General features: G+C 33.8%; 2 protein-coding genes and 1 long non-coding RNA gene across 10 annotated transcripts in view; 1 reads left to right on the forward strand and 2 right to left on the reverse strand.

The window, feature by feature from the left end:
- LOC102619542 (ATPase 10, plasma membrane-type-like) overlaps positions 1-14,508 on the reverse strand; it is a 41,839-nt gene extending 27,331 nt beyond the window's left edge. For 2 of the 6 annotated variants that reach the window (XM_006465662.4, XM_052444293.1), the window contains exons 1-3: positions 817-982; positions 326-413; positions 113-232 (exon numbers count right to left, since the gene is read on the reverse strand). In XM_006465662.4, coding sequence (XP_006465725.2) covers positions 113-232; positions 326-391 — 186 coding nt within the window. In that variant the 5' untranslated portion in view covers positions 392-413; positions 817-982. Of the gene's footprint in view, positions 1-112; positions 233-325; positions 417-816; positions 984-14,442 lie in introns of those variants that run through there. The other 4 variants (XM_052444296.1, XM_052444294.1, XM_052444295.1 and 1 more) reach the window with 4 other exon arrangements.
- On the forward strand, positions 1,176-2,521 carry LOC127903717 (uncharacterized). Its single transcript, XR_008056490.1, has 2 exons — positions 1,176-1,809; positions 1,879-2,521. It is a non-coding gene; the product is annotated as an uncharacterized LOC127903717 (long non-coding RNA).
- Positions 5,307-23,339, reverse strand: LOC102618943 (LRR receptor-like serine/threonine-protein kinase IOS1). Of its 3 annotated transcripts, none has more exons than XM_052444303.1 (14): positions 23,123-23,339; positions 22,491-23,034; positions 21,922-22,397; positions 21,607-21,745; positions 19,794-19,865; positions 19,608-19,679; positions 19,441-19,521; positions 19,079-19,227; positions 18,544-18,743; positions 18,326-18,452; positions 18,181-18,243; positions 17,773-17,962; positions 17,407-17,525; positions 5,307-5,766 (listed from the first exon to the last, which is right to left on the reverse strand). In XM_052444303.1, exons 1-14 carry the CDS (start codon positions 23,202-23,204, stop codon positions 5,471-5,473), a joined length of 2,610 nt encoding a protein of 869 aa, XP_052300263.1. In that variant the 5' UTR covers positions 23,205-23,339; the 3' UTR covers positions 5,307-5,470. The 3 variants fall into 3 exon arrangements, with proteins under 3 accessions (XP_052300263.1, XP_052300262.1, XP_052300261.1); XM_052444302.1 differs by having other exon boundaries at positions 5,307-5,568; positions 17,209-17,525; positions 23,123-23,334; XM_052444301.1 differs by lacking the exons at positions 17,407-17,525; positions 17,773-17,962; positions 18,181-18,243; ... (8 more) ...; positions 22,491-23,034; positions 23,123-23,339 and adding exons at positions 6,047-6,236; positions 6,459-6,521; positions 6,604-6,730; ... (7 more) ...; positions 10,474-11,017; positions 11,106-11,234 and having other exon boundaries at positions 5,307-5,885.
- Between the last annotated feature and the right edge of the window lie 2,622 nt (positions 23,340-25,961).

Below are 25,961 nucleotides of genomic sequence, written 5' to 3' on the forward strand. Positions count from 1 at the left end.
AAAATTAATGTGATGATTATAAATTCATCTTGAGATTTTTGGGTGAATTTGGGGTGTTACCCTTGGGACACTAATAATGAATATACAGAAATTTCAAACCCGTGGTTCTTACAGTCTTCTCCTCAAGCTTATTTGGACCAAAAATCTTCAATCTTACTTCAGCATCTTCAGATGAAAGTCCTTGTCGGGTCGTTCTTAACTGGTCAAATACTTCATCTAGTGGTAACCGTGCCTATGAAAACAGAGAGCTTGAGAGTTTAGTACTATAATAACTTAAAAAAAAGGGTGATAACTGTATTGAACTTTTCCACAGAGCAAAACTTACCAAATCAATTCCTTCACGGTTGAAATTCTCAGGATCAAGCAGTGGTTTCTCAAGATCCTCAGGCATGACTGGAGTTTGAAATCTCAACCTGCTTCAAATCAAATACTTCTTGTGAGAATCAGGCCCGAAAGCCAATCATTATAAACTGAATTTGCAAAAATAAAAAAGATAAATAAATAAATAAATACCCACTAGATAAGCTAATGATTTGATTTCACTATGAAGTTGCGGATTAAAAGCCACAATGCTTAAATCCTAAACAAGTAATTAATTGTCAACTTGTGCTAATGAACATGGATCCCAACAAGTAAAATAACAAATTCAAGTATAAAAACTCACTTGCATGCTCAAAGAACATCACATTAATTTACATGTTCCAATATGGTATATAGAGAAACAAAAATTCATCATACCCGTTTTCAGAAACTAAATCGACATATATAATCAATAAGATCAAATCAAGTACGCTGATCATGTAACTTTAGACTTACTAATATTGCGAAAGTCGGGAAATGAGAAAGTGTAGGAACACTTGAAAGTGTAGTGTATAGAGTGAGGAGCCTCCTCTTTGTTTAGGGAGCAAGAGAAGTGAAGTGAAGACCTCTTTTAAGGAGATGATGATGATTTGGTGGGCTGTTGACCGTTGGTTGGAATTTTTCCCTATGACAAGTTAACCGTTGGTCGCGCCATTTTTAACGCTGAGCGTGTTTATTTTTATTATTATTTTTCAAATTCTAACAATCATTCAAAACTTAATCTTCCAAACCTAACGGTCTTTCCCTCCAAAAAAAATATTTAGGTACCATAACGTTTGTACTTCACTGCACCTATGCTGTTCGTATTCCTAATTTCGTTGATACACGTAATTATGTACTGTGCATCGGCGACTGCCATACATCATCAGTTAAATAAACTTTCTTCTGTAGCTGGTCACGCGCGAGCGCGATCACGTCACATGAGCATGAGCTGCTCAATTCCATTTGCTGTTTTTAATTCATGGGAATACTTAATTTTAATTATGTGGATAAGCGTTGGTGGGTGGTTATGGATTATATTTGGAAAGAGTGCTGTTAGGTATCTAGAAAGCCGAGAGAAACGGCATACAGTAACGTCGTTTCCTCAGCGTTTTGCTCTCAATAAAAAAAACAAAACAAAAGCATTTTAAAATCTGCAGGTATTAAAAAAAAAAAAAACAGTGCCATTTTTCCTCTCACTCCTCTCCCCATCTTGCTCCGTTTTTCCTCTCACTCCAGCAGCAGCTTTACTCAGTCTCCGTCTCCCCTCTGGCTCCGTTTTTCTCTCACTCCAGCAGCAGCTTCGTGCACGTCTCCCCAGCTTCGTGCCCGTCTCCCCTCTCGCTCGCTACTCCTCTCCCTCGCTCGCTACTACTCCAGATCTACTCGGTGGTCGCTGCTCGCTGCTCGGTGGTGTTGCTTGCTGGTCCTCGTCTCCCTCGTCTCTCTCCATCTCCCTCTCTCCGTTTGGTTGGTAGTTATTTTTTGATAATTATTTTGATAATTAATTTTTGTTGAGTGATTTGTTTTTTTGATCAGTTACGAAGCAAGCCCACATTCTGAACAAGCAATTCTTGAATCTGCTGGTGATTGATGGTAGGTGGGAGAAGGGCAGGTCCCTTTCTATGTCTAGCAAGCAATCCTTTAGTAACAGGTGACATCATTGAATCAGTTGGGCTCCTGTACCTTGCACTTTCAGGGTACTTGAATGCTTTAGGCACTTTAATCCGATCTGGGGTGTTAGTTTTCCTCGATTCTTGAGGCTGAGGATGCGTTTTCGTTTTGTACTCCTCCATTGCCATAATAAGCTGGCAGCTGCTGCGTGATGATTCAGGTTCAGGCGCTGGACAACTCTTCTTCAATGCAAGCGTTTCAATAGCGTTCTCCATTGTTGTTAGAGCAGCTCATTATGCTGAACAGAAGAAGGTGAAGACTAAGATGAAGAAAATACAGAGCAAGTTACAGGGCAAGTGTGTCAGCAGTGCCAGCTCAGCTGACAGCTCAGCAGATTAGTTAAAGATGGTTGTAAGCATGATGTGCATTGTATTGAAGTTAGTTAGCTTTGATTACAGTTAGTCTTTGGATTAGTTAAATGATGTTACCATGATTGCATTGTATATAAATAGGTGATGCTTTGTAATCAATAGTTAAGCAAAATAAGAATCAACGTTTGTTAAGGAAATATCTCCAGAATTATCAATTCATTTTCTTAGTAACCAAACAACTTTATTTCATTCTCTTTCAATTGTTAATGCCCTTGTTTATGTTTAATTAAAGAGAAATATTGGAAGGAAGAAGAAGCGGATACACAGACAGAGCACTAGCAGGCTAGCACCTGATGAGTGATTATTTTGTTGGGAATTATTTTGGTAATTGTATTGTTGATAATTAATTTTTTATAATTGTTGGTAATTTTGTTGGGAATTATTTTGGTAATTGTATTGTTGATAATTATTTTTTATAATTATTTTAATAATTAAATTATGATAATTTTTGGTAATTATTTTGTTAGTGATTATTTTGTTGGGAATTTTTTTTTTTGGTAACAATTTTTTATTTTTTGTGGCAATTAAAGTAGTTTAATATTGACAATGTAGCACAAATCAAAGTCGAAATTCACTTCAAATATACAATGAATGTGGTGGTCAAATGAAGCTGTTAACATCAAATCTAAATCACAACGCAAGTTTTGCGATATTTACAACGCAATTGATGGAATCTCAACTATATTTTCTTCTCTCATATCATATACTAAGGAAAAAGATTTTTTGGATGATTGTCAACTCTCAATGGTTATTTTCTTGTCTTAGCCGAAAAGAATGGATGCACATTCCAAACTTGCTGATAGAGAGGTATTAGGCTGTTAGTTGCTTCTGCTACCAAGGTTCGAATGTTTATTGATTCATTTTGCCAAAAGAATTATATATATTATAGGCTGCAATTACTTCTGTTAATGCAGAATTTATTAAGATCAGTTTGTTATTAATTACTTGTGTTATGAATGAGCAAATACTCCTGCCTTAGGCTCCGTTTGATACAGCTTATTAAATAGAGCTTATAACAGTAGAGCTTATAGCAGTAGAGCTTATACCAATAGAGCTTTTGGACAAAAAGTCATTAGGTGTTTGGTTGTCATTAAAAAAAGTACTTTTGAACCATTAAAATGTGTGATATTTTTTATATTATATATTTTTTGGAAAAACTCTTTAACCTCTACTTCCAAAAGCTCAAATTTTAGGCTTTTGCTAGTAGAGGTAAATTAGCTTATTTAAGCTAAAAAAACTCTATTAAAAAAATAACCAAACACCATAAAAATTTTTAAAAAGTACTTATGCGATTAAATAAGTACTTATGGCTCTTAAATAAGCCATACCAAACAGTCACTTAATGCCGTTCTCTCTGCTTGTGAAATGAGAGAAAAATCCTAACTCAATCCTTTCACGTGAGGAGTAGTGCTTTTCAGCTGGAGTCAAATATGGGGGAGAAAGAGTAAAAAATGTGGAAAAAGCAAAAGGAGCAAAAGTTCACGTGGGGTTGGGGGGGAGGGGGGAGAAACGGCATTACTGTATGCCGTTTCTCTCGGCATTCTCTCAGCATTCTCGCTGAGAAGCATTTTCCATTTGGAAATAGTTAAAAGTCTGCTGCAATGTTTCATCTTCTTAACACAAAAACAAATTATTCCTTTCAAAGATTTAAATATATGCTAAATAAATAATAATCTAACCCCTTATTTTATTAGTTCTGGCCAGCTTGACCCGGCTATTAAAATGTACCCAAAATAAGAATTAAGAAGAGACTTTCTGCGGAAGAACAATATTGCAAAGAATTCTTCTTCTTCTTTTTTTTTTTTTTTTCCGATGCTGGATATTGGATAAGATAATGAGCATCTTAGTATTATTTGCCTAAGACCAAGACGTATTGATGTAGCGGAATTTTGTATCATTGCCTTTTATCATCAAATCTTCCATAACGATTTCTTCCTTAATTTACAATTCGAGACATTTTCACTGTTTTAAATTTTAGAAAACATTTTCCTCAAGTGTTCACAAATTTTATGTTTGTTAATTAACAAAACAAGATCCGAAATATCGGATAATCAGACACAAATAGATCGCAAAATATCTAATCTAATTAAATTAAAAATATTTAGGTACCATAACGTTTATAAATTTAAATGTTAAATAATTTATTTATTTATTGTGGGTAATGGAAAGTGATGGAAGATATGTAGATTTGGGCACGAACCAATTGTCGATCAAACTACTTCGGTAGGTGCTCTTTTTTGGCTGCTTTTTTCATGGGTTTGTCACTTTTACTTTTATTTTATTGGACCTTTTTGTTAGGCTTTACATGAGGAATTGCTTTTTTGGGAGATTTCCCAGTTATCCTTTTGGAGCCACATTTGCTTCAGATTTTTAGGTAGACTATTTCCTATACACATACCGACGCACCATTGGTGAAAGGCAAATGCCCTGAGAAACTTAAAACATTTCTGATTTTTTTTTTAAAAGTCATTTCGGGTGGGAACTTTTCTCTTTTTTATTTTTTATTTTTTGATGGGTTGGGTTAATGGGGAAAAAGTCGTTGTTTGGATGATGGAATCACAATAAGCCCACTTCATCACATTGGCTTTCCTAAAATGGGCTCTAGCCCACATTAGTTGTTTGGGCTACAAGACCATTCAGAATCTTTATAGTATTCAAATAAATCATTGATGGAAGGCAATTTTTTATTGCCCAAAAAATAGTTATTTCTTCTGTAAAAAGAGATTCCAATTATATATAGTCCGAGGATAGGAGGTATATATATATAGCATTTAAAAAAAAAATTTACTATTGCAATAATTTTATGTTACCCACTCCCACTTTTATGTGGCGTTATGTTGTTATTGTTCTGTCACTTCCACTAATGTGTCTCATTATAAAATATATTTAATAAAGAAGAAATGATCCTTCAAGACAGGCATAATAGTAAAATTCGTTCTTTGATAAGAAGTACATTAGCCAAACTAAAAAGTTAAAAATCACTGATACTAGGTACAATATAACACAGAAATAAGAGGGTCACAAATATCAGACACGATTGGATACAAATAAAAGAAACTGAAGCAAGTTATATATTGAGCAAATTACTATCTAGCTAAGGGAAATACATCACTTTGTAGATTCAAATCTATCATCAATTCATCAGGAGTTCCATCTGGTGCAGTCTCGTGCGCCTTTGTACGAGCTATTTCCATTGCTAAACAATCGTTCAGTTCAATCACAACCTGATTCATTGTTGGCCTTCTAGTGGAAATGGTATGAATACAAGCCAGAGCTATTTCTACCGCTTTCCAGACTGTGTTTGTGTCGAAATCTCCTTGTAACCTGTGGTCGACAATATTTTTAATATCCCCTCTGGCAAGCATGGAACTTACCCACTGACCTATGAGAGTTCTCTGAGGAGTTTTTTGAATCACAGGTTGACCTGTGATTAACTCTAAGAGAACTACTCCAAAGCTGTAAACATCACTTTTCTCTGTTAACCTGTTTGATATATAGTACCTGCAAGGCCAAAATACATGTTTCAGGTATGTTTATAATAAGAACATGTTCTTTTGTTTCATTTTAAAAACTCAGGAGCTAATGCTACCGCATACCCGCCCACACTGTGGATTAAAATTTACCACACGAGTGGTTGTTGAGAGAAGAATGAGCCCACTTACTCAGGGTCAAGGTATCCAGGGGTTCCAACTACTGTTGTCGACACATGAGTTCCTCCTTCAACTGGAAAAATTCTGGAAAGGCCAAAATCCGCTAATTTGGCTTGGAATTTTTCATTCAGTAAGATGTTTGCGGACTTCACATCCCGGTGGACTATGGGTGGCTTACAACCATTATGAAGATATTCCAATCCTACAGTTAAAAATTTAAAGCACATATCTTAGTTCAAGTATTAATTGACAGGAAAGCAATGTAGAAGTTAGCTTAAATTATTATAAGTTAGGGGCGACAAAGTGTGTGCATTCGAATTTAAGGCCATGTCGATATAAAGAGACCACAAAAGTTTAAACTAAAGGGATAACATTACCATTAAAGGCAATTCTTAACAATCATATAAACTGTACAGTGCCGAACCTTGTGCGGACTCTGATGCTATCTGAAGTCTTCGTTCCCAGCTCAAAGTATCCGCTTTATCTTCTGCATCGGCAGGCAAAATTACCAATTGAGGTACCAGGTTAAATATATGTTAAAATGAAAGCGAAGAAAAAGGAAAACGAACCTAAGAGATGCGACTGTAAGTTTCCATTGGCCATGAACTCATAGATCAGTCCCATGTTTGTGCCCTCATCACAATACCCAACAAGGATTGTCAAGTTTTTATGATGAGCCCTAATAAGAAGTTCGACCTGTGAAATAAATCCAAATAAAATATATATGAAATAGGTGAAAATTTTGTACTGATTAAGTTACATTATATTTATATAGGTCGATGTACCTCAGCCTGAAACTGCTTATATCCTTGAACTGATGATGGAGAGAGCATCTTCACAGCTACTTGCTTGTCGTCCAAGTAACCATGGTAAACAGTCCCAAATCCTCCTTTCCCAAGAACCCTCTCAAAGTTATTGGTAATCTTCAGTAGATCAAAGTATGAGAATTTCCGATTTTTCGTCTCCAATGAACCCTTCTTCTTCTTAGCTAGACAAAGTTCTTAATATAATGAATTCTCAATTACAGGAAAATTTTAAATGCGATTGTAAAAAAGCTGTATTTGAGGTTGTTGTGCTTCAGCTTAACTTTAAAAAATAATAGTAGGCGTTGATTAAATTTCACGGCACCTTAATCTTACACACAGACACAGACACAGACACAGTCACAGACACAGACACAGTCACAGACACACACACACACACACACACACACACACACACACACACACAGTAGATTTATGTTGTTGATTTTGCGTACCTTGTTTTCTCCTTCTAAGGTGCTGTAAAATTACCAATGCAGCTAAGAAAACAGAAAACGTAACAACGGATGCTAGCACGGGAACAATAAACCTATTGTTCTTCTTTTTGCAGGAATCCGAAAGACAGAAATTGGGATTCCTCTCAACGCTAGAATCAACAGATGATGACCAATGTTAAGTCTTGAAACAATGATAAAAATTCTAGCAATGCTAACATATATTTATAAATATAGTATCCTTCTCTAGCGCAAGTGCCGTGTTTCTTGGAATACGGATTTGGAGTTTTACAACATTGTAAAAAATGTTGAAAACTGATTTTTCAGTAATTTATAATCTTGTAAAAGCTTTTTACAACATTGAACAATCCCAAATCTACATTTAAAAAAATGAGGACGGCTACACAAAATAATTAATAGTTAATATGTTTAAATTCTTAGCCTTTTGATATTTGACGCTTTATTATTATTGTTGTTTTTATATTTTGGTAACGGGAGCAATGGAAATGAAAAAACACAACACTTTCTCCTCTTAAATATATCTACAGATGCTAAAGATTGTTTTACAATGAAAGTAATTAAACCTTAATGATAGGGAACGATTATTCGCTTTTTCAACGAGTCCAGCTGGAAGTGAACCTTGGAGATTGTTACCACTCAAGTTTCTGCATGCAAAATAATAGTGGCATTTAATAATTTTTTGTAACCTTGATAAATTGCTCTTATATATTCACCGTAAGTCCAAATAACTTACAGCACCGTCAGGGATTCTAGCTCTGCTAGAAAGTCTGGCACTAGTCCGGTCAAACTATTGTTTGATAAGTCCCTGAAATGGTGATATTTAGAATATCAGCTTAGCTAACTGGGTTTTCCTCATTAATATGAGCTGATAAGTTGTTGGTTGATGAAAAACTGATATGCTTACAAAGATTCTATAGATGTAAGGCTGAATATGTAAGGATCTATCTCCCCGCTAATTCCACTTGATGATAAGTTTCTGCTTGCATTCCAATTTTTGGCAGATATTAATGAATAATAGATAAAATAGTAAAAATCAAGAAGTGCATACCAGGATATAAATAGAGTGTACGAGCATTGGAGAGTGCATGTAGATTATCCATATAACACATCATATATACATTATGTTTAGGATTTAATTATTCTTAGGTCGGGCGCACTGAACTTTTTTAAATGTGGACACACTCTTAAACCTTATGTTTTAAAAGAATTTTTTTTTAAAAAATGAACTATAAAACCATGCAATTTAAAAGAGTTAAAAATCAACTCTCTTAAATCCCATGATTTAAAATTATATCTACACGAGAAAAAAAAAATGAGGGTGCTCGTACTAGAGAATGACTCATTTAGGATTAAGGGAATAAAGAGAGATTTTAATTTTTTTTCAGTTTTTATATTTTAATTACATCTGACAAATTAGTTTTTTTTTTTTCAGTTATAACTCCAAATTTGAAGTTACTACATTAATACTGAGAAGATAATACTAAATAATTGAATTAAATGCTATTCTATTTTTATATATACTTGTAAGCGGGTTCGGGTAAGTGTACCATACCTTTTCTGTTTATTAAACGATAAACTATATTAGGGATCATTTATAATTCGTTAAGCAATTATTATATTGTCATATATATATATATGTGTGTGTGTGTGTGTGTGTTAAATGGGAACTGAAGAGTCTTCAAAAAAGAAAAAAAAATGGTGGGTGAATTACAGCGTCATTTACACACCATCTCTTCAGAATTCAAACTCGAATGTCCGAGAAAACTTTCCATCAAGCCCCTAATAGCTTTGCCAATGCACTATAACTAATTCAATAACTTTGCACTGGTATTTATGAGGCCACCTGGAATTTATGATTTTATGGAAGAATGTGTGGAGAAAATTTTGGGTGCGGTGGATATTGATTATTTGTCAAATCACTGTTCAATCAAATGTTCTGAGAGAAGTTTTTTAACAGTGATTTGAGGTGTGTTAAGTTGGTGTGCGACAGCACGCATGTCAGATTGTCTTTGGATGTGCTGTGGGTCACAGCAGAGCCCCACCGATGATTATCTGGCATGCGCACGGTCACGGACCAGCATTAGATTACTGGCCGTGTGGAGCTCATGGATCAACATTTTAAAATCAACCAAATTTTCATTCTCCTCTAAATGACAAAATTTGGTTAGACATCCCACTATATCAGCATCGTTGCATGGCTGCGTGGCTAGACTGTTTGACCTATATAATTTTCTGAAATTTAAACATGTTTGAGGGGAAAAAAATATAAAAACTCACAGGGATATGATTCTTGGGGGCTGATTATCATCGTAGCTGCAATTAAGACCTTGCCACAAGTGAACTTTAGGGGTACATGGATCTCCTTGCCAATCTCTCTTCACCTCATATTTTGATTTGATATTCGTGATAGCATCCACTAATTAACGTTTTTACATGGATAAAGAGGCAGAGGAACAAAATTATGATAATTATATAAATCAGAAAACAAAGATAGGAATTGATCACGATAAAAAGCAAAATCTTATAGAGAAAAAAGAAGAAGCAAGAGAATGTCTGAAAGAACAAAAACATACCATCTTGTTGGTGCGTCAGCAATTGCGGGAATTCTTTTACCTGATATACCTCCAAGGCATTCAGGATGGGAGGTAGTGACGATTTGTCTGTAGCTCTGATTTCGATATCATATCTACTATAATTCGTCATGGCTGATGTGGTGTATACTGTAACTGTTTCCAAGTGCGAGGGAGATAAAGGTCCATGCCACTTCTCTCCATTGAAATAGATGTACATTTCTCTAGTCTGGTTTTTGGCTAGGTCACTTCCAACTTCCGAAAAATGCATGTAGACATAATACTTGAAAGTACGATTAACAGGCACCCAATGGAACTCCAACGAAGTGACACCGTTTGCTGGAATGGCGGCAGTCTGCATGACAGTAGATGGCAGATTGAAATTAATGGTGCCGGTTGAATCGACATTGCTCGAGGTGCTGATTGGTGCCCAGTAGTAGAAGCTGTTCGGAGACCATATGCGATCATAAACGTCATCTGGGTACCTACGCCATTACCAATATACAGAGTTTTGATAATTGACTAAGCAATCGATTAAGAATATTCAACTTAACAATTAAAGAATTTATTGTTTAGTTAGAATTACTAATTACCTGAATGTTTCATTGGTTGTTGAACCTACGTCCCAGCGAAAATAGCGTGACAGTGAGCCTGATTGAGTTGCATAAATTGAATTTGTTATAGGCCTCAACTCTAATGCTGATATGAAAGGTGTTCCAGAGTATGTGTGCACAAGACAGACATGTATATAGCCTTTGTTGGGCATATGGATGATCTCTTTGGTGATAATACCATCTGAATCCTGTAATTGCACAGAATCCCAAACATCAGCTCCGAGCATGAGATCAAAACTCGGCGGCATATCTTGGCCATCGTAATTTCCGTACATGAAGCTCGCCCTGATCAGAAACTTTACATCCCCATTTGCAGGTCTTAGGGTGTAGCAATTTCTTATTCCTTCCGGGAAGCTTCTCAAATTTAAAAATTGTCGCTCAACGGCTTCATTGTTGTATCCGGAAGATATGCTATGGCTTACCCCCGTGTCCACGTAGGTTGCATCTGAAACGTAATTTATGCCTGTTATCTTGTCACTATAGCTTGCATTTTCCGGTATTCCGCAGTCTATGCTGATAAAACCTGAGAGAGGCAGACGACAGACAGTTACAACGAGATACTCTTACAATATTGACAATTGATACTTCAAAATTCAATTACAGAAATTAACCTGATTGACTCTGGGCATGGACCACAGCTGTTAGAGCAACTACGCACAGGAATGCAAAAATGAAAGTAGTTAACATAATCATTCCCCTCGTTAACTGTTTTTGGCTTTCTAGTCTATAGACGAAGCATGATATAATCCCACAATTTATACTATCCACGCTCAGAGTTTATTGAAATTTTCCTTGCAACTGCAGGGAAATGGTGTCCCTACCCAGTAACATTCTTCGCTATTACTTGTGCGAAACGTCGCTAAAACGTACTATATCATGCATGCATGTAGAAATTAATTATTTTTCCTGAGAGCGGAATTTTCAACTTCGAGCGTGTTTTGCAAAACGTGTCGTGTGGGCATGATCGTTAGGGATGTTTTGAGTTAAATGTGCTTTGAATCTCTATATCTAATTACATACTTATACTCTTGTCGAAACGTGTTACACTCATATCAATACTCTTTCTTTCTTCTTATAATAATATCTTTTTAATAATATTCTTATGGATATTAGTAAAAATAAAAAATAAAAAATTATTAAATTAACCTTAAAAGTAATCTAAAAACTTACATAAACTTTTATATTATTATTCTACTTTTATGATTAATTTGGTAAATCAATTATTTACAAAATAATTATTCGTAAGCTTGTTGTAAGGATATTAAACATTGTTTTAAGTTGACTGATATTAATTTATTCATAAATAATTATTAGTAAGATTGTTGCACACGTATAAAAAATATTAGTTCTTTTACATTGATATCTATTAGTTAATTTATTAATTAACTTTTTTATAGATAAATTAATTAATATCAAGAATATTATTTGAAGAGTATTATTATATAATAAAAAAAAAATAATGATAAGAATGTAACATATATAATTGTTGAGTATTATAAGATATTTTTTAAAATATAATGACCAAATAAACACTCAATCAAAAATATAAAGAGTGAATAAATATTTACCCAACTTTTATATATACAAACGTGTTACAGGAAGCATTCAACTTCTACAAAGAGGAATTCAATCTAGTATGTGGAAGAGGTTTTTTATCTTTATTTTATTTCATTTTTTTTTTTTTTTTTTGTTCTATGGAAGAGTCTTGAAAGTCTTCAGAGGCAAGGGTTGACTTGACTCAATGACTTAAGACTTTCGGGTTCTGTTGGGACTCGGCAGATTTGGCACGCACACACGGAATACGTTTACAAGGACTTATCACATCGATTATTATATGTTCCAATCTGCTCAGAGGGTTAAAGGACGTTTTAGGCCTCGTGCAACAATTGCTTATTGTGACTTTTATAATAATAGTAGAAAATGTTTGAAGCTTTTGACGGATCTAAATTGGTATTATTTTTTAAACATGGTTGCAATAGAAAATAATTAGAAAAAATACATTTTTAATAATATAGATTTAAATCATTTAATCATTGTAAATAATACTATGTAGCCATGTAATGGTTTCACTCAATCATTATCTTCATGTCACGTAATTAAGCAACCAAGATTATACAAATTACATGTTTGTCCAACTATTTGCGACTTTATCATTATCCCCCTTTTGAAAATTTTTTATGATGTTATTATTGGGTAAGGGTATTAAAAGGTTTGGCTTTACAAAAACTCTTCTTATGTTTTTTTTTAAAAAAAAAAAAACCAGAGGCTAACAAAGAAAAGAATACAGCAGTAAATACAAAAGTAAACTCATACGTTTTTGGAAAAGGAAGAGCAGAACATTTTGATTGTGCTTGTGTTTTTCATTAAAGAAGCTCTTGAGTTTTGATTTAGTTTTGAAGGTAGATAAGAATTTATAATCTTTTCAACTTGCGGTTTTATTTATGATTTTATGTGATTGATTAAATAATTTTGTGTATTATATTGATAAAATTATGAAAGCATGATCAATATTGTTATCGAATGGAAGTGTTGAAAATAATGCATCTATTGACGATCATTGTAGGTTACAGTACCTTGATTGAATTATTGGTCGGGTCACCAGGATTACAATTGGTTGGGTTACTTAGAGTACAGGTGACACTATGCAGTATGAGTAGTTGAAAGAATAAAAGGTTTTTTTATTAAATGATTTCTTAAACAATTATTTATTGAAAATAATTATTATGTTACGACTTAACTGATTATGAGTTCTACCATACATATGTATTAGATTATAAAATGATTATTGGTTTCTAATTTATGATAATTCATAATGATAACTATATGCTTTTATCATTATTAGTAATCTTTTGCATGAGTTTGTTTACTGAGTTAACGACTCACTTCTTATCTCCAACATTTTTGTATATTGATTTTAGAGAGATTTGATTTTTGGTTTAGGGAAGAGAATTTGGTAGTTGAAAGCTTTGGCATCTTCTTGGTGAGTAATTTGTAACTACTTTGGTTATTACTTAGGGCTGGATTTTTTTGGAGGATTATTATTGTATTTATTATTTTAGAGACTATGATTTAACTATGAACAACATTGATTTTTTTTTGGGAATAGTAAAAAGATTAATGTTATGAGGTTTCATTCTAAATTCATCTCGAGATTTTTGGGTGAATTTGAGGCGTTACCCTTAGGACACTAATAATGAATTTATAGAAATTTCAAAACCGCAGTTCCTATCTCCTCAAGCTTATTTGGACAAAAAATCTTCAATCTCACTTCAACATCTTCAGATGAGAGTCCTTGTCGGGTCGTTCTTAATTGTTCAAATACTTCATCTAGTGGTAACCGTGCCTATGAAACTAGAGAGTTTGAGTGTTTAGTACTATAATAGCTTTTTAAAAAAAAAGAGAGAAAAAGGTTGTAACTGTATTGAACATTTCCGCAGAGCAGAACTTACCAAATCAATTCATTCACGGTTGAAATTCTCAAGATCAAGCAGTGGTTTCTCAAGATCCTCAGGCATGACTGGAATTTAAAATCTCAACCTGGCTTCAAATCAAATACTTCTTGTAAGAATCAGGCCTGAATGCCAATCATTACAAACTGAATTTGCAAAAATAAAAAAAGATAAAAAAGTAAATACCCACTATATGAGCTAATGATTTGATTTCACTATGAAGTAGTGGATTAAAAGCCACAATGCTTAAATCCTAAACAAGTAATTTATTGTCCACTTGTGCTAATGAGCATGGATCCCAACAAGTAAAATTACAAATTCAAAGTATAAAAATTCACTTGCATGCTAAAAGAACAGCACATTAATTTACATGTTCCAATATGGTATAAAGACCAAAAAAAAAAAAAAAATCATCATACCCGTTTCAGAAACTAAAGTGAAGACGTATATAATCAATAAGATCAAATCAAGTACGCTGATCATGTAACTTTAGACTTACTAATATTGCGAAAGTCGGGAAATGAGAAAGTGTAGGAACACTTGAAAGTGTAGTGTATATGATGAGCATAATTTATATACATATTTTACCCTTAATAATATAATTGCTAGTTATATTTATTTGTTATTTTTAATTAATTGAATTGTTTTATTGAATAGGGAATTAATTGGAGATTGTTGATAAAAAGGGCATGAAAACACTTCAAATTGAGAAGGAATAAAGATTAAATTGGAAGACAAAAATGCAACCAAGAATTAATGGAAGTCAAGAAGACCAAAATTGGAAGTCAATCTCTTCAAAGGATGAACGGTGGGCATGCATTTGGAAAGCAAAGATTTGGCAATTTGGAATGCATGTGCTGGGCATTAAAAGAAGAAATCATTAATTGGCCTTTTGCTTTTGTGGTCAAACGTGTGCTTTGCTTTCAAAGTTTAGTAAGGAAATAATTTTAAAAGGCCGTGGTGAGTGGGCTTTATAAGTCGGTGGAGAAGAATTAATGCAATTAGAATCTAATAAGGATTAAGCAAGTCAGTAACATTATATAAAGGCAAGAGAGCAGCCGCTGGACGGAAACAAAAGAGACGCAAGGCTGGGCAGCAGCAGCAGTTCGGCTTCCATGAGTGAATTTATTTATTTTGTTGCTCACAATTCAAGTATGTTTAACTAATTTTCTTATACTGAGGTTAAGGATGAAACCCTATTCAATAAAATAATTATCTTTTTATTTAATTAATTCCCTATATATGTTCTTTGATGATTATGGATTTTATTTCACATGATTAATTGGATGTTAATAAAATCTTTTCATCAATTCTGTCATGCATTATTGATTGTTAGGATTAATATTCGATTAAATCTATGCTTGGATTTATAAAGTTTATACATGATTATCTTTGATTCTATGTCTTTCATTAAATTGTTTACATAGAGTGCTTAGGAAAACTTTGACTCTTTGTTATTCAATATGTTTACATGGGATGCTTAGATGTCATATTATTAAGCAGAAAAAGAACCTACATTAGATTTAATTACTTGGGCTTAATTGTTATATCCATGAGATGACATAGATTGATTTCGAGTTGTCACTCTAAAATTGGGGATTAATTAATAATTAGATAATTACTAGTTGAATAGTGGTGGATTCTAAAACCTTGGTAATTCTTATCTTATTGAATTTTCCTTTATTTTAATTGCTTCCTTAGTTTAATTTCTCTTAAATCTCAATTTTCTCAACTAGGTTAGAATTAATATTAATTTTAGATTTAAATTAGACTTTTCAATTTATAACAATCCATGTGGGATCGACCTCGTTACCACTATTCTAACTCTAGATTCGTGCGCTTGCGAGTACATTAAAATTTTCACAACAGTATAGAGTGAGGAGCCTCCTCTTTGTTTAGGGAGCTAGAGAAGTGAAGTGAAGACCTCTTTTAAGGAGATGGTGATGATTTGGTGGGCTGTTGACCGTTGGCTGGAATTTTTCCCCATGACAAGTTAACCGTTGGTCGCGCCATTTTTAACGCTGAACGTGTTTATTGTTATTATTATTTTTCAAATTCTAACAATCATTCAAAACTTCATCTTCCAAACCTAACGGTCTTTCCCTCCAAAACAATATTTAGGTACCATAACGTGTGTACTTCACTGCACCTATGCTGTGCTTACCCATTTATTTTATAAATTTAAATATTAAATAATTTATCTATTTATTGTGGATATTGGGAAGTGATGGAAGATACGGAGATTTGGGCACCAACCAGTTGTCGATCAAACTACTTCGGTGGGTGCTCTTTTTTGCTACTCTTTTCATGGGTTTGTCACTTTTACTTATATTTTATTGGACCTTTTTGTTAGGCTTTACATGAGGAATTGCTTTTTTGGGAGATTTCCCAGTTATCATTTTGGAGCCACATTTGCTTTAGATTTTTAGGTAGACTATTTCCTATACACATACCGACGCACCATGGTGAAAGGCAAATGCCCTGAGAAACTTAAAACATTTCTGATTTTTTTTTTTTTTTAAAGTCAGTTCGGGTGGGAACTTTTCTCTTTTTTTTTTGATGGGTTGGGTTAATGGGGAAGAAGTCGTTGTGTGGATGATGGAATCACAACAAGCCCACTTCATCACATTGGCGTTCCTAAAAATGGGCTCTAGCCCACTTTAGTTGTTTGGGCTACAAGACCATTAGATTAGCCCGCCCAATCATCAGAATTCAGAATCTTTATAGTATTCAAATAAATCATTGATGGAAGGCAATTTTTTATTGCCCAAAAAATAAAAATAGTTATTTCTTCTGTAAAAAGAGATTCCAATTATATATAGTCCGAGGATAGGAGGTATATATATATAGCATTTAAAAAAAAATTTTACTATTGCAATAATTTTATGTTATCCACTCCCACTTTTATGTAGCGTTATGTTGTCATTATTATGTTACTTCCACTAATGTGGCTCATCATAAAATATATTTAATGAAGAAGAAATGATCATTCAACACATGCATAATAGTAAAATTCGTTCTTTGATAAGAAGTACATTAACCAAACTAAAAAGTTAAAATCACTGATACTAGGTACAATATAACACAGAAATAAGAGGGTCACAAACATCAGACACGATTGGATACAAATAAAAGAAACTGAAGCAAGTTATATATTTAGCAAATTACTATCTAGCTAAGGGAAATACATCACTTTGCAGATTCAAATCTATCATCAATTCATCAGGAGTTCCATCTGGTGCAGTCTCGTGCGCCTTTGTACGACCTATTTCCATTGCTAAACAATCGTTCAGTTCAATCACAACCTGATTCATTGTTGGCCTTCTAGTGGAAATGGAATGAATACAAGCCATAGCTATTTCTACAGCTTTCCAGACTGTGTTTGTGTCGAAATCTCCTTGTAATCTTTGGTCGACAATATTTTTAATATCCCCTCTGGCAAGCATGGAACTTACCCACTGACCTATGAGAGTTCTCTCAGGAGTTTTTTGAATCACAGGTTGACCTGTGATTAACTCTAAGAGAACTACTCCAAAGCTGTAAACATCACTTTTCTCTGTTAACCTGTTTGATATATAGTACCTGCAAGCCGAAATACATGATTCAGGTATGTTTATAATAAGAAAATGTTCTTTTGTTTCATTTTAAAAACTGAGGAGCTAATGCTACTGCATACCCGCCCTAACTGTGGATTAAAATTTACCACACGAGTGGTTGTTGAGAGAAGAATTTTAAAAACTGAGGAGCTAATGCTACCGCATACCCGCCCTAACTGTGGATTAAAATTTACCACACGAGTGGTTGTTGAGAGAAGAATGAACCCACTTACTCAGGGTCAAGGTATCCAGGGGTTCCAACTACTGTTGTCGACACATGACTTCCTCCTTCAACTGGAAAAATTCTGGAAAGGCCAAAATCAGCTAATTTGGCTTGGAATTTTTCATTCAGTAAGATGTTTGCGGACTTCACATCCCGGTGGACTATGGGTGGCTTACAACCATCATGAAGATATTCCAATCCTACAGTTAAAAATTTAAAGCATATATCTTAGTTCAAGTATTAATTGCGCAGAAAAGCAATTTAGAAGTTAGCTTAAATTATTACAGGCTAGGGGCAAAAAATGCTTGCATTCGAATTTAAGGCCATGTGGATATAAAGAGACCACAAAAGTTTAAACTAGAGGGGTATCACTATTAAGACAAGCCTTAACAATTACATAAATTGTATAGTGCCGAACCTTGTGCAGACTCTGTTGCAATCTGAAGTCTTCCTTTCCAGCTCAAAATACCCGTTTTATCTTCTGCATCGGTAGGCAAAATTGCCAATTGTGCTACCAAGTTGAATAAACGTTAAAACAAAAATGAAGGAAAAGAAAAACAAACCTAAGAGATGTGCCTGTAAGTTTCCATTGGCCATGAACTCATAGACCAGTCCCATCTTTGTGTTCTCATCACAATACCCAACAAGGATTGTCAAGTTTTTATGATGGGCTCTCATAAGAAGTTCGACCTGTGAAATAAATCCGTATAAAATATATATATGAAATAGGCACTGAAAAAGTTTGTAATAAGTTACTCCATATATATGTAGGTCCATGTACCTCAGCCTGAAACTGCTTATACCCTTGAACTGATGATGGAGAGAGCATCTTCACGGCTACTTGTTTGTCGTCCAGGTAACCATGGTAAACTGTTCCAAATCCTCCTTTCCCAAGAACCCTCTCAAAGTTATTGGTAATCTTCAGCACATTAGCGTATGATAATTTCCGATTTTTCAGCTCCAATGATCCCTTCTTGCCAACTGGACAAAGTTCTTTACTACCATGAATTCTCAATTACACAAAAATTTTTAATTTGTATTAAAACCTCAAATGAACATATATTTGAGGTGGTTTGTGCTTTGGCTTAATTAATTTTAAAAGCACAATAATTAAAGTGTTCGGTACACATCCACTTTCATTTAACAAGTAATATGACCATTCACTATACATTATGCCTGACAACTAGTGACTTAATTCATACAGTTTATTTTATTGCCAAGATTACTCTTAAAAACAATCACAGTAAGTGTAGATTAAAATTCACAGCACCTCAATCCCAAATGTATAGTAAAAGTCATGTGGTGATTTCGTGTACCTTGTTTCCGCCTTCTAAGGCTCCGTAAAATTGCCAATGCAGCTAAGAGGACCGAAAATGAAACAACGGATGCTAGCAAAGGAACAATAAACTTATTCTTTTTCCCTTTGCATGAAGCCGAAAGACAGAGGTTGGGATTCCCATCCACGCTAGAATCAGCAAATGATGATAAAACGTTAAGACTTGAAAGTTGGAACAGTGATAACAATTTAGGCTAAATTCCAAATATAGCCTTTAGATATTTCCAAGGTTTTTTTTTCCCCTCGTTCAAATGGTAACTCTGGAAATGAAAATAGAGCATGTCCTTGTTATATCTAAGTAAGTCAAATAATGTTTTGGGATACATATGAAAGTAATTAAACCTTAACGACAGTGAACCATTCTTCTCTTTTTCAATGAGTCCATCTGGAAGTGAACCTTGGAGATTGTTACCTCCCAAGTTGCTGCAAAATATTAGTGGCATATATATTTTTTCTTTAATAATCTTGAGAAACTGTTCTTATTCACGATAAATATCGAAATAACTTACAGCACCCTCAGGAATTGTAGCTCTGCTAGAAACTCGGGTACTGATCCCGTCAAACTATTGTTTGATAAGTCCCTGAAATGGTGATATTTAGAGTGTGAATGTCAGCTCAGATAACTCGGTTAGCCACATTAATTTAAGCTGATTAGTTACAGGCTCACGTAAGATTGATAAGATATATATGCTTACAAAGATTCTATGGATGTAAGGCTGAATATATGAGGAAGGATCTCCCCAGCAATTCCACTTGACGATAAGTTTCTGCTTTCATTCACAATTTTATTGGCAGATATTAATGAGTAATTAATAAAATAGTAAAAAATAAAACAAAGCATACAACGATATAAATGGTTTAGCCCTTAACCTATACCCACCATGACGAAGAAAAATTACAGATCAGCTTTTCATTAAATAGAGTTACGAGCATTGGAGGTCAGCGTATGAGCAGCTGAGATCATCAATATCACACATAATTTGTGTTTAGGATTAAAGGAATAACGAGATTTGAATCCTTAGTTTCAATTTCTCTTTCGATTTCGGTTTTCATATCTTAAATTAAATATGTCAAATTAGTTTTTTCAATTGTAACTCCAAATTTGAAGTTACTACATTTAATACAGAGAATATGATATTAAGTAAAATGATTTAAATGTATTTTATTCTACACCTACAAATCTAAGTATATAGATTCGGGTAAGTTTCAACATCGATCATACCTTTAATTTCAATTTATTAAACTATAATTATCATATTTAATCTGTATATGGAGATAACAGGAGCTGTAATAATATATGGATTAAATTATATTAGGATAATTTGGTGTAAGATCAATGTTTTGTTACAAGGGAGTTTTGAGTGCTTCGAGATATCTGTCCATTTTCCTTTCACTTTTTAGACGTGCGCAGGGGTGAAGCTAGAAATTTTCTCCGGGCTAAGCTAGACTAAGTTTTGTAAGTTAAAAAAAAAAAATTCTTAAAGTAAAACCGTTAAATCAAATCAAAACATTTAATTAACACTTTTTGGGTTTGCAAAATACCTTTTGAATTAAGTTAATTTAATAAAAAAAATTATTAACTTCAAAGTTGTGACTACAGTACTCTATGGATACCATACCCGACAACTTGGCATCGTTGGATGGTTCTAATTTATTAAATTTTAATAACTTTTTAATTATCTGATGATGATCAGTTTGTGGAAGATGGTACACTTAAGAAATCATAGAAAGACCCCAACTTTTAAGAATTAAAAGCCAAATGAATGATAAATGTCTTGTCCTCACAAGTTTACTTGAGATGAAAGAAAATTTGTAAAACAAGATGGAGTGGGAAAAAAGTTGGGAAAGATGACAGTGGGCATATTCTAAAACAAATTGAATGATAAACTTGTAAATAATATTGTGGTAATTTATAATATATAACAGTGATAGCTAGTTTGGTAGATATTACATGGTAATTCTATGAACAACGTTACATAGTTAAAAAGAAAAAAAGTAAAAAAAATTTGCCAAATTTTGGCCGCCCTTTAATAGCTTTGCTCTTGGACGTGGGTAAAATATTTTATAACGAACTAATATTTATCTAAAAGAAGTTTTTAGAATGGCAATATAATCGGCGTTTAAACCATTTGGTGTTACTATTAAATGAAAAAAAAAACGTATTAAAATTTTATAGGGATTTACTGGGTTTCACATGGTAGAACACCAGTGACCCAATCTATCATCTCACCTAATGAGGTATTTAGTGCTTTTAGAACATTACTTCTTATTCATTCACTATTCGTCACGTATGTATGTATATCATTATGATTGGTTAAAGTAGACACATGACAAGGAACAAATGAAAAAGAATGCTTCGGGAGCACCCAAAAATTTTCTCAACTCAACAACCTAAGATAAGTAGGCCGGTCAAATTCTTCTCCTATAGCAGTATTTATGCATAGCACCGTGGTGAGACTATTTTACTTTTTCTTTTCGTAATTCAAAGGAAAAGAAAAAATAACTTACAGGGATTTGATCCTTGGGGCTTGATTAGCATCGTAGCTGCAATTAAGACCTTGCCACAAGTAATCATTTGGGGCACACGGATCTCCCTGCCAATCTCTCAGCAGTTCGTATTTTGATTTGATATTCATGATAGCATCCACTGATATTTTTATATGCATAAAAAGGTAAAGGAATAAAATCATGATAACTATAAAAAGTAAGAATTGATCATAACAAAAAGCAAAATCATCTACAACTGATGCAAGAAAGAGAAAAATTAAAAGAAGAAGAAGAAGAAGAAGATCAAAGATACTGTCGGGAAGAACATTAGCATACCATCTTGTTGGTTTGTAAGCAATTGCAGGAATTCTTTGACCTGATATATCTCTAAGGCATTCAGGATGGGAGGGAGTGCTGAATTTTCAGTTGTGTTTATTATTATGTCATGTCTATCTCTATTCATCGTGGGTGTCGTGCTGAATACTGTATCTGTGTCCAAGTACGAGGGAGACAGAGGTCCATACCATAACTTTCCATTTATATAGATGTTTAAATCTCTAGTCTGGTTTTTGGCTCGTTCACTTTCAAATTCCGAAAAGTAAAAGTAGACATAATTCTTGATCATGCGATTAGCAGGCTTCCAGCTGAGCATTAAGGAACTCCCACCGTTTGCTGGTATGACGGCACTCTGCATGACTGTGGATGGCGGTTGGAAGTTACCGGTTGATTTCATATTGCTCGAGGTGCTAATTTGTGCCCAGGAATAGAAGTTGTGAGGAAACCATATGCGATCATAAACGTCATCTGGGTACCTGCACCAAGACAGAGTTTTGCTAATTAAATTAAGTAATTAATTAAGAATATTCAACTTTCAAAAGAACGTCATAATTATTAGAATTAGCTACCTGAATGTTTTATTGGTTGTTGAACCTACATCCCAGCGCCCATAGCGTGACAGTGAGCCTGATTGTGTCATATATGTCAAATTTGGCAAAGGCCTCAATTCTAATGCTGATATGAAAGGTGTCCCAGAGTCTGTGTTCACAAGACAGACATGTATATACTCTCTCTTAGGGATGTGGATGATCTCTTTGCTAACAATACTCCCTGAATCCGGGAATTGCACTGAGTCCCACACATCTGCTTCGAGCATGAGATTAAAACTTGGCGGTTTATCTTGGCCATTGTAATTGCCGTACATGAATCTCGCCCTGATCAGAAACTTTTCATGGTCACTGTCGGGTTTTAGGGTGTAACAATTTCTGATTCCTTCCGGGAAACTTCTCAAATTGGAAAATTGTCGCTCTGTGATTTCTTTGTTGAATTCAGAAGATATTTTATGGCTTACCCCCGTGTCTATGTTGCTTGCATCTGAAACGTAATTTATGCCCGTTATACTGTCGGTATAGTTTGCATTTTCCGGTATTCCGCAGTCGATGCTGATAAAACCTGAGGGAGACAAATGACAGACAGTTGCAACGACATATTCTTACAATATTGAAAATTGGTACTTAAAAATTCAATTACAGAAATAAACCTGATTGACTCTGTGCATGAACCACAGCCGTAAGAACAACTATGCACAGGAATCCAAAAACGAAAGTCGTTAACATTATCATTTGTCTGGTTAACTGGATTCTGCTTTATATTCTAGAGATGAACCAAGATATAATCCTACAATTTATACCATCCATGCTCAGAATTTATTAAATTTTTCCTTGTATACGCGTATTCTTAAGTATGCATGTGGAAATTAGTTATATTTGCCGTGAGAGCGGAATTTTGAACTTCGAGAACGTTTTACAAAACGTGTCATGTGGGCATGATCGTTAGGGAAAGACTTCAACCTGCGAAAATGTAGCTGCTGGGGCAGGGTTTGACTCTGACTAGTTACAAGATCTATTGAATTGAGGCTTTACATGCATATGATTTCTTTATAAGTTTATCGTTCGAGTAAAAATGACATGGGTGATTAGTGATTACTGAATATATATATATATATATATATATATATATATAATAATAATAATAATAATAATAATAATAATAATCTGGATTAGATAAAATATCCAATCCAAACTATCGTTGCATTCGCAGAGCTTTTGCAAATACACAAAGCATTCAACTTGTAAAACGAGAGTTAGTCTGGTAAGGAAGAGGATTTTTATTTTATTTTATTTTTTTGAATATCTCTGTGGAAGAGTCTTGAAAGACTTATGAGGCGAGGGTTGACTCACTGACTCAAGACTTTGGGGTTTCCGGACTTGGGAGACCCGGCGCACATAGAATACGTTAACAAAGACTTATCATACCCACTAAAATGATATTTAGCCTGAAAATTCGTTAAACTGAATTTCCCGGAAAGTACATTTTTAATAATATAGATTTTAATCATTTAATCATTGTAAAACAATTATATAGCTTTCGTGCAATCATTTTCTCTTCATGCCACATAATTAAGCAACCAACTAGAAGTTTGTACGGAGTAGATATTTGTCCAATTATTTGTAATTGTATCATTATTTTTCCACATAATGTGAACAAAACTATCCCATTAATTATTTAATTATAGAAACAATTCTTACATAATAAATATTGATTGATCCCACATTAATTAGTATAAGAAATTGTATTTAAAGTTTATATATATATACATACATACATATATATATATATATATAGTAGTTTTTCAATCAGGGATCCATGACTTTAATAAAGTCAGGGATTAGCTAAAAGATAAAATAAACACATACTCCAATGCACTGTATTTTGTCTTTTAGCTAATCTCTGACTTTATTAAAGTCAGGGATCCCTGATTGGAAAAGCACCCTATATATATATATATATTCCAGTCTGAAATTTTAAAGTGCGGAAAAGTACGGAAAAATTTTAAAATCGCATGATTTTAAAGGTTTAAAACTGTAAGTTTTTAAAATCATGTGGTTTTAAAGTTTTCTCGGACTTTCCTACACTTTAAAATCCTAACCAGAAAATTATATATATATATATAGGGTGCTTTTCCAATCAGGGATCCCTGACTTTAATAAAGTCAGGGATTAGCTAAAAGACAAAATACAGTGCATTGGAGTATGTGTTTATTTTGTCTTTTAGCTAATCCCTGATTGAAAAATTACTCTATATATATATCAAACACTTACAAAGTTTTTCCCTAAAGGTTGGTTTTTTAAACCATGAGATTTAACAAAACCCCAACCTTATTATCAAAGCATTTTGGAAGTCACTGAGTCAGTTAAATTTAAACATTTTTTCCTTAGTGATTCCCATTCTGAGCCAACCTATTCAACGGCTACAATTTTAAAAGTTTTGAGCCCTAAACAGTGGGGTGATCTACTCCATAATCAAAAAAAATTTCCCTCCAATTTTCAAATGCGTTTACCACATTGTTTGACTTTCTCCTATTGAGATTATCAACAAGCCTGGTACAATACATTCTTCTTACAAAACCCTAAAAAATTCCATTCATAGTTATTTTTCTTTAATTCTAAAATAACCGTACAAAGCCTTCCCAATTGGTTTAAACAATGGTGGAACCATTTTGGCCCAACTCCTGATATCCTTACACCAAATGCCACACACTGTTTAAATCAGAATGGGAATCACTGAGGAAAAAATGTTTAAATTTAACTGACTCAGTGACTTCCAAAATGCTTTGATAATAAGGTTGGGGTTTTGTTAAATCCCATGGTTTAAAAAACCAACCTTTAGGGAAAAACTTTGTAAGTGTTTGAAATGGATCAGAGTGGTAAAACCCATCTTCTATAGTTAAAATATTTTGGGAATGGGCTTTATCAAACCAAACCGAAGTCTTTTGTGTTGGTTGTGAAAGAACAATCTGTGATGATGAACTTTCGCCAGAAACAACTATATTTTGGGAAAGGGATTTTGTAATTTCTTTTGGGCTTTCTTTAACAAAGATGTCTTTTTTGTAGGGCGAGCATAAGCTCAGGTGATTTGGAAATGGATTTCATCCATTGATTTACTTGCTCTTGGTTAGAGAGGGCTTTAGACTTTGCTTCTTCATCCTCAATCATATCAATCCAAGATTTGATTGGTATGGCAGATGATAATAATTTTTCTTTAGGAGAAGAAGAATGGGAGTCTTTTGGATTGGCTTTAGGTTCAGGGTCATTGGCTATGCCTTTTCTTTTGTAGAGAGCGCTTTGGCGGCATTATCTGTTTTGGAGAAATTTCCGAGTTAGAAAATCAGGAATAAAATTTGTATCACCTTTAATATATTCAATATCAAAATCAAAAACACTTAAAATGGCTTGCCATTGTGCAAAAATCTGTTTTGATGCAATGTTTTGAACATCTTTTTCTAAAACATGTTTTGCAGCTTTGCAATCAATTCTAAG

This window comes from Citrus sinensis, chromosome 7, assembly GCF_022201045.2.
Source record: "Citrus sinensis cultivar Valencia sweet orange chromosome 7, DVS_A1.0, whole genome shotgun sequence".
Lineage (NCBI taxonomy): Eukaryota > Viridiplantae > Streptophyta > Magnoliopsida > Sapindales > Rutaceae > Citrus > Citrus sinensis.

Coding starts and splice junctions, on each gene's coding strand:
- LOC102618943 (XM_052444301.1), bottom strand. CDS start 11,187: ATGATTATGTTAACTACTTTCATTTTTGCATTCCTGTGCGTAGTTGCT. Junction 9,727..9,883: donor GCTGACGCACCAACAAGATG/GTATGTTTTTGT, acceptor AACGTTAATTAG/TGGATGCTATCACGAATATC. Junction 7,955..8,043: donor CTAGAATCCCTGACGGTGCT/GTAAGTTATTTG, acceptor TTTTGCATGCAG/AAACTTGAGTGGTAACAATC.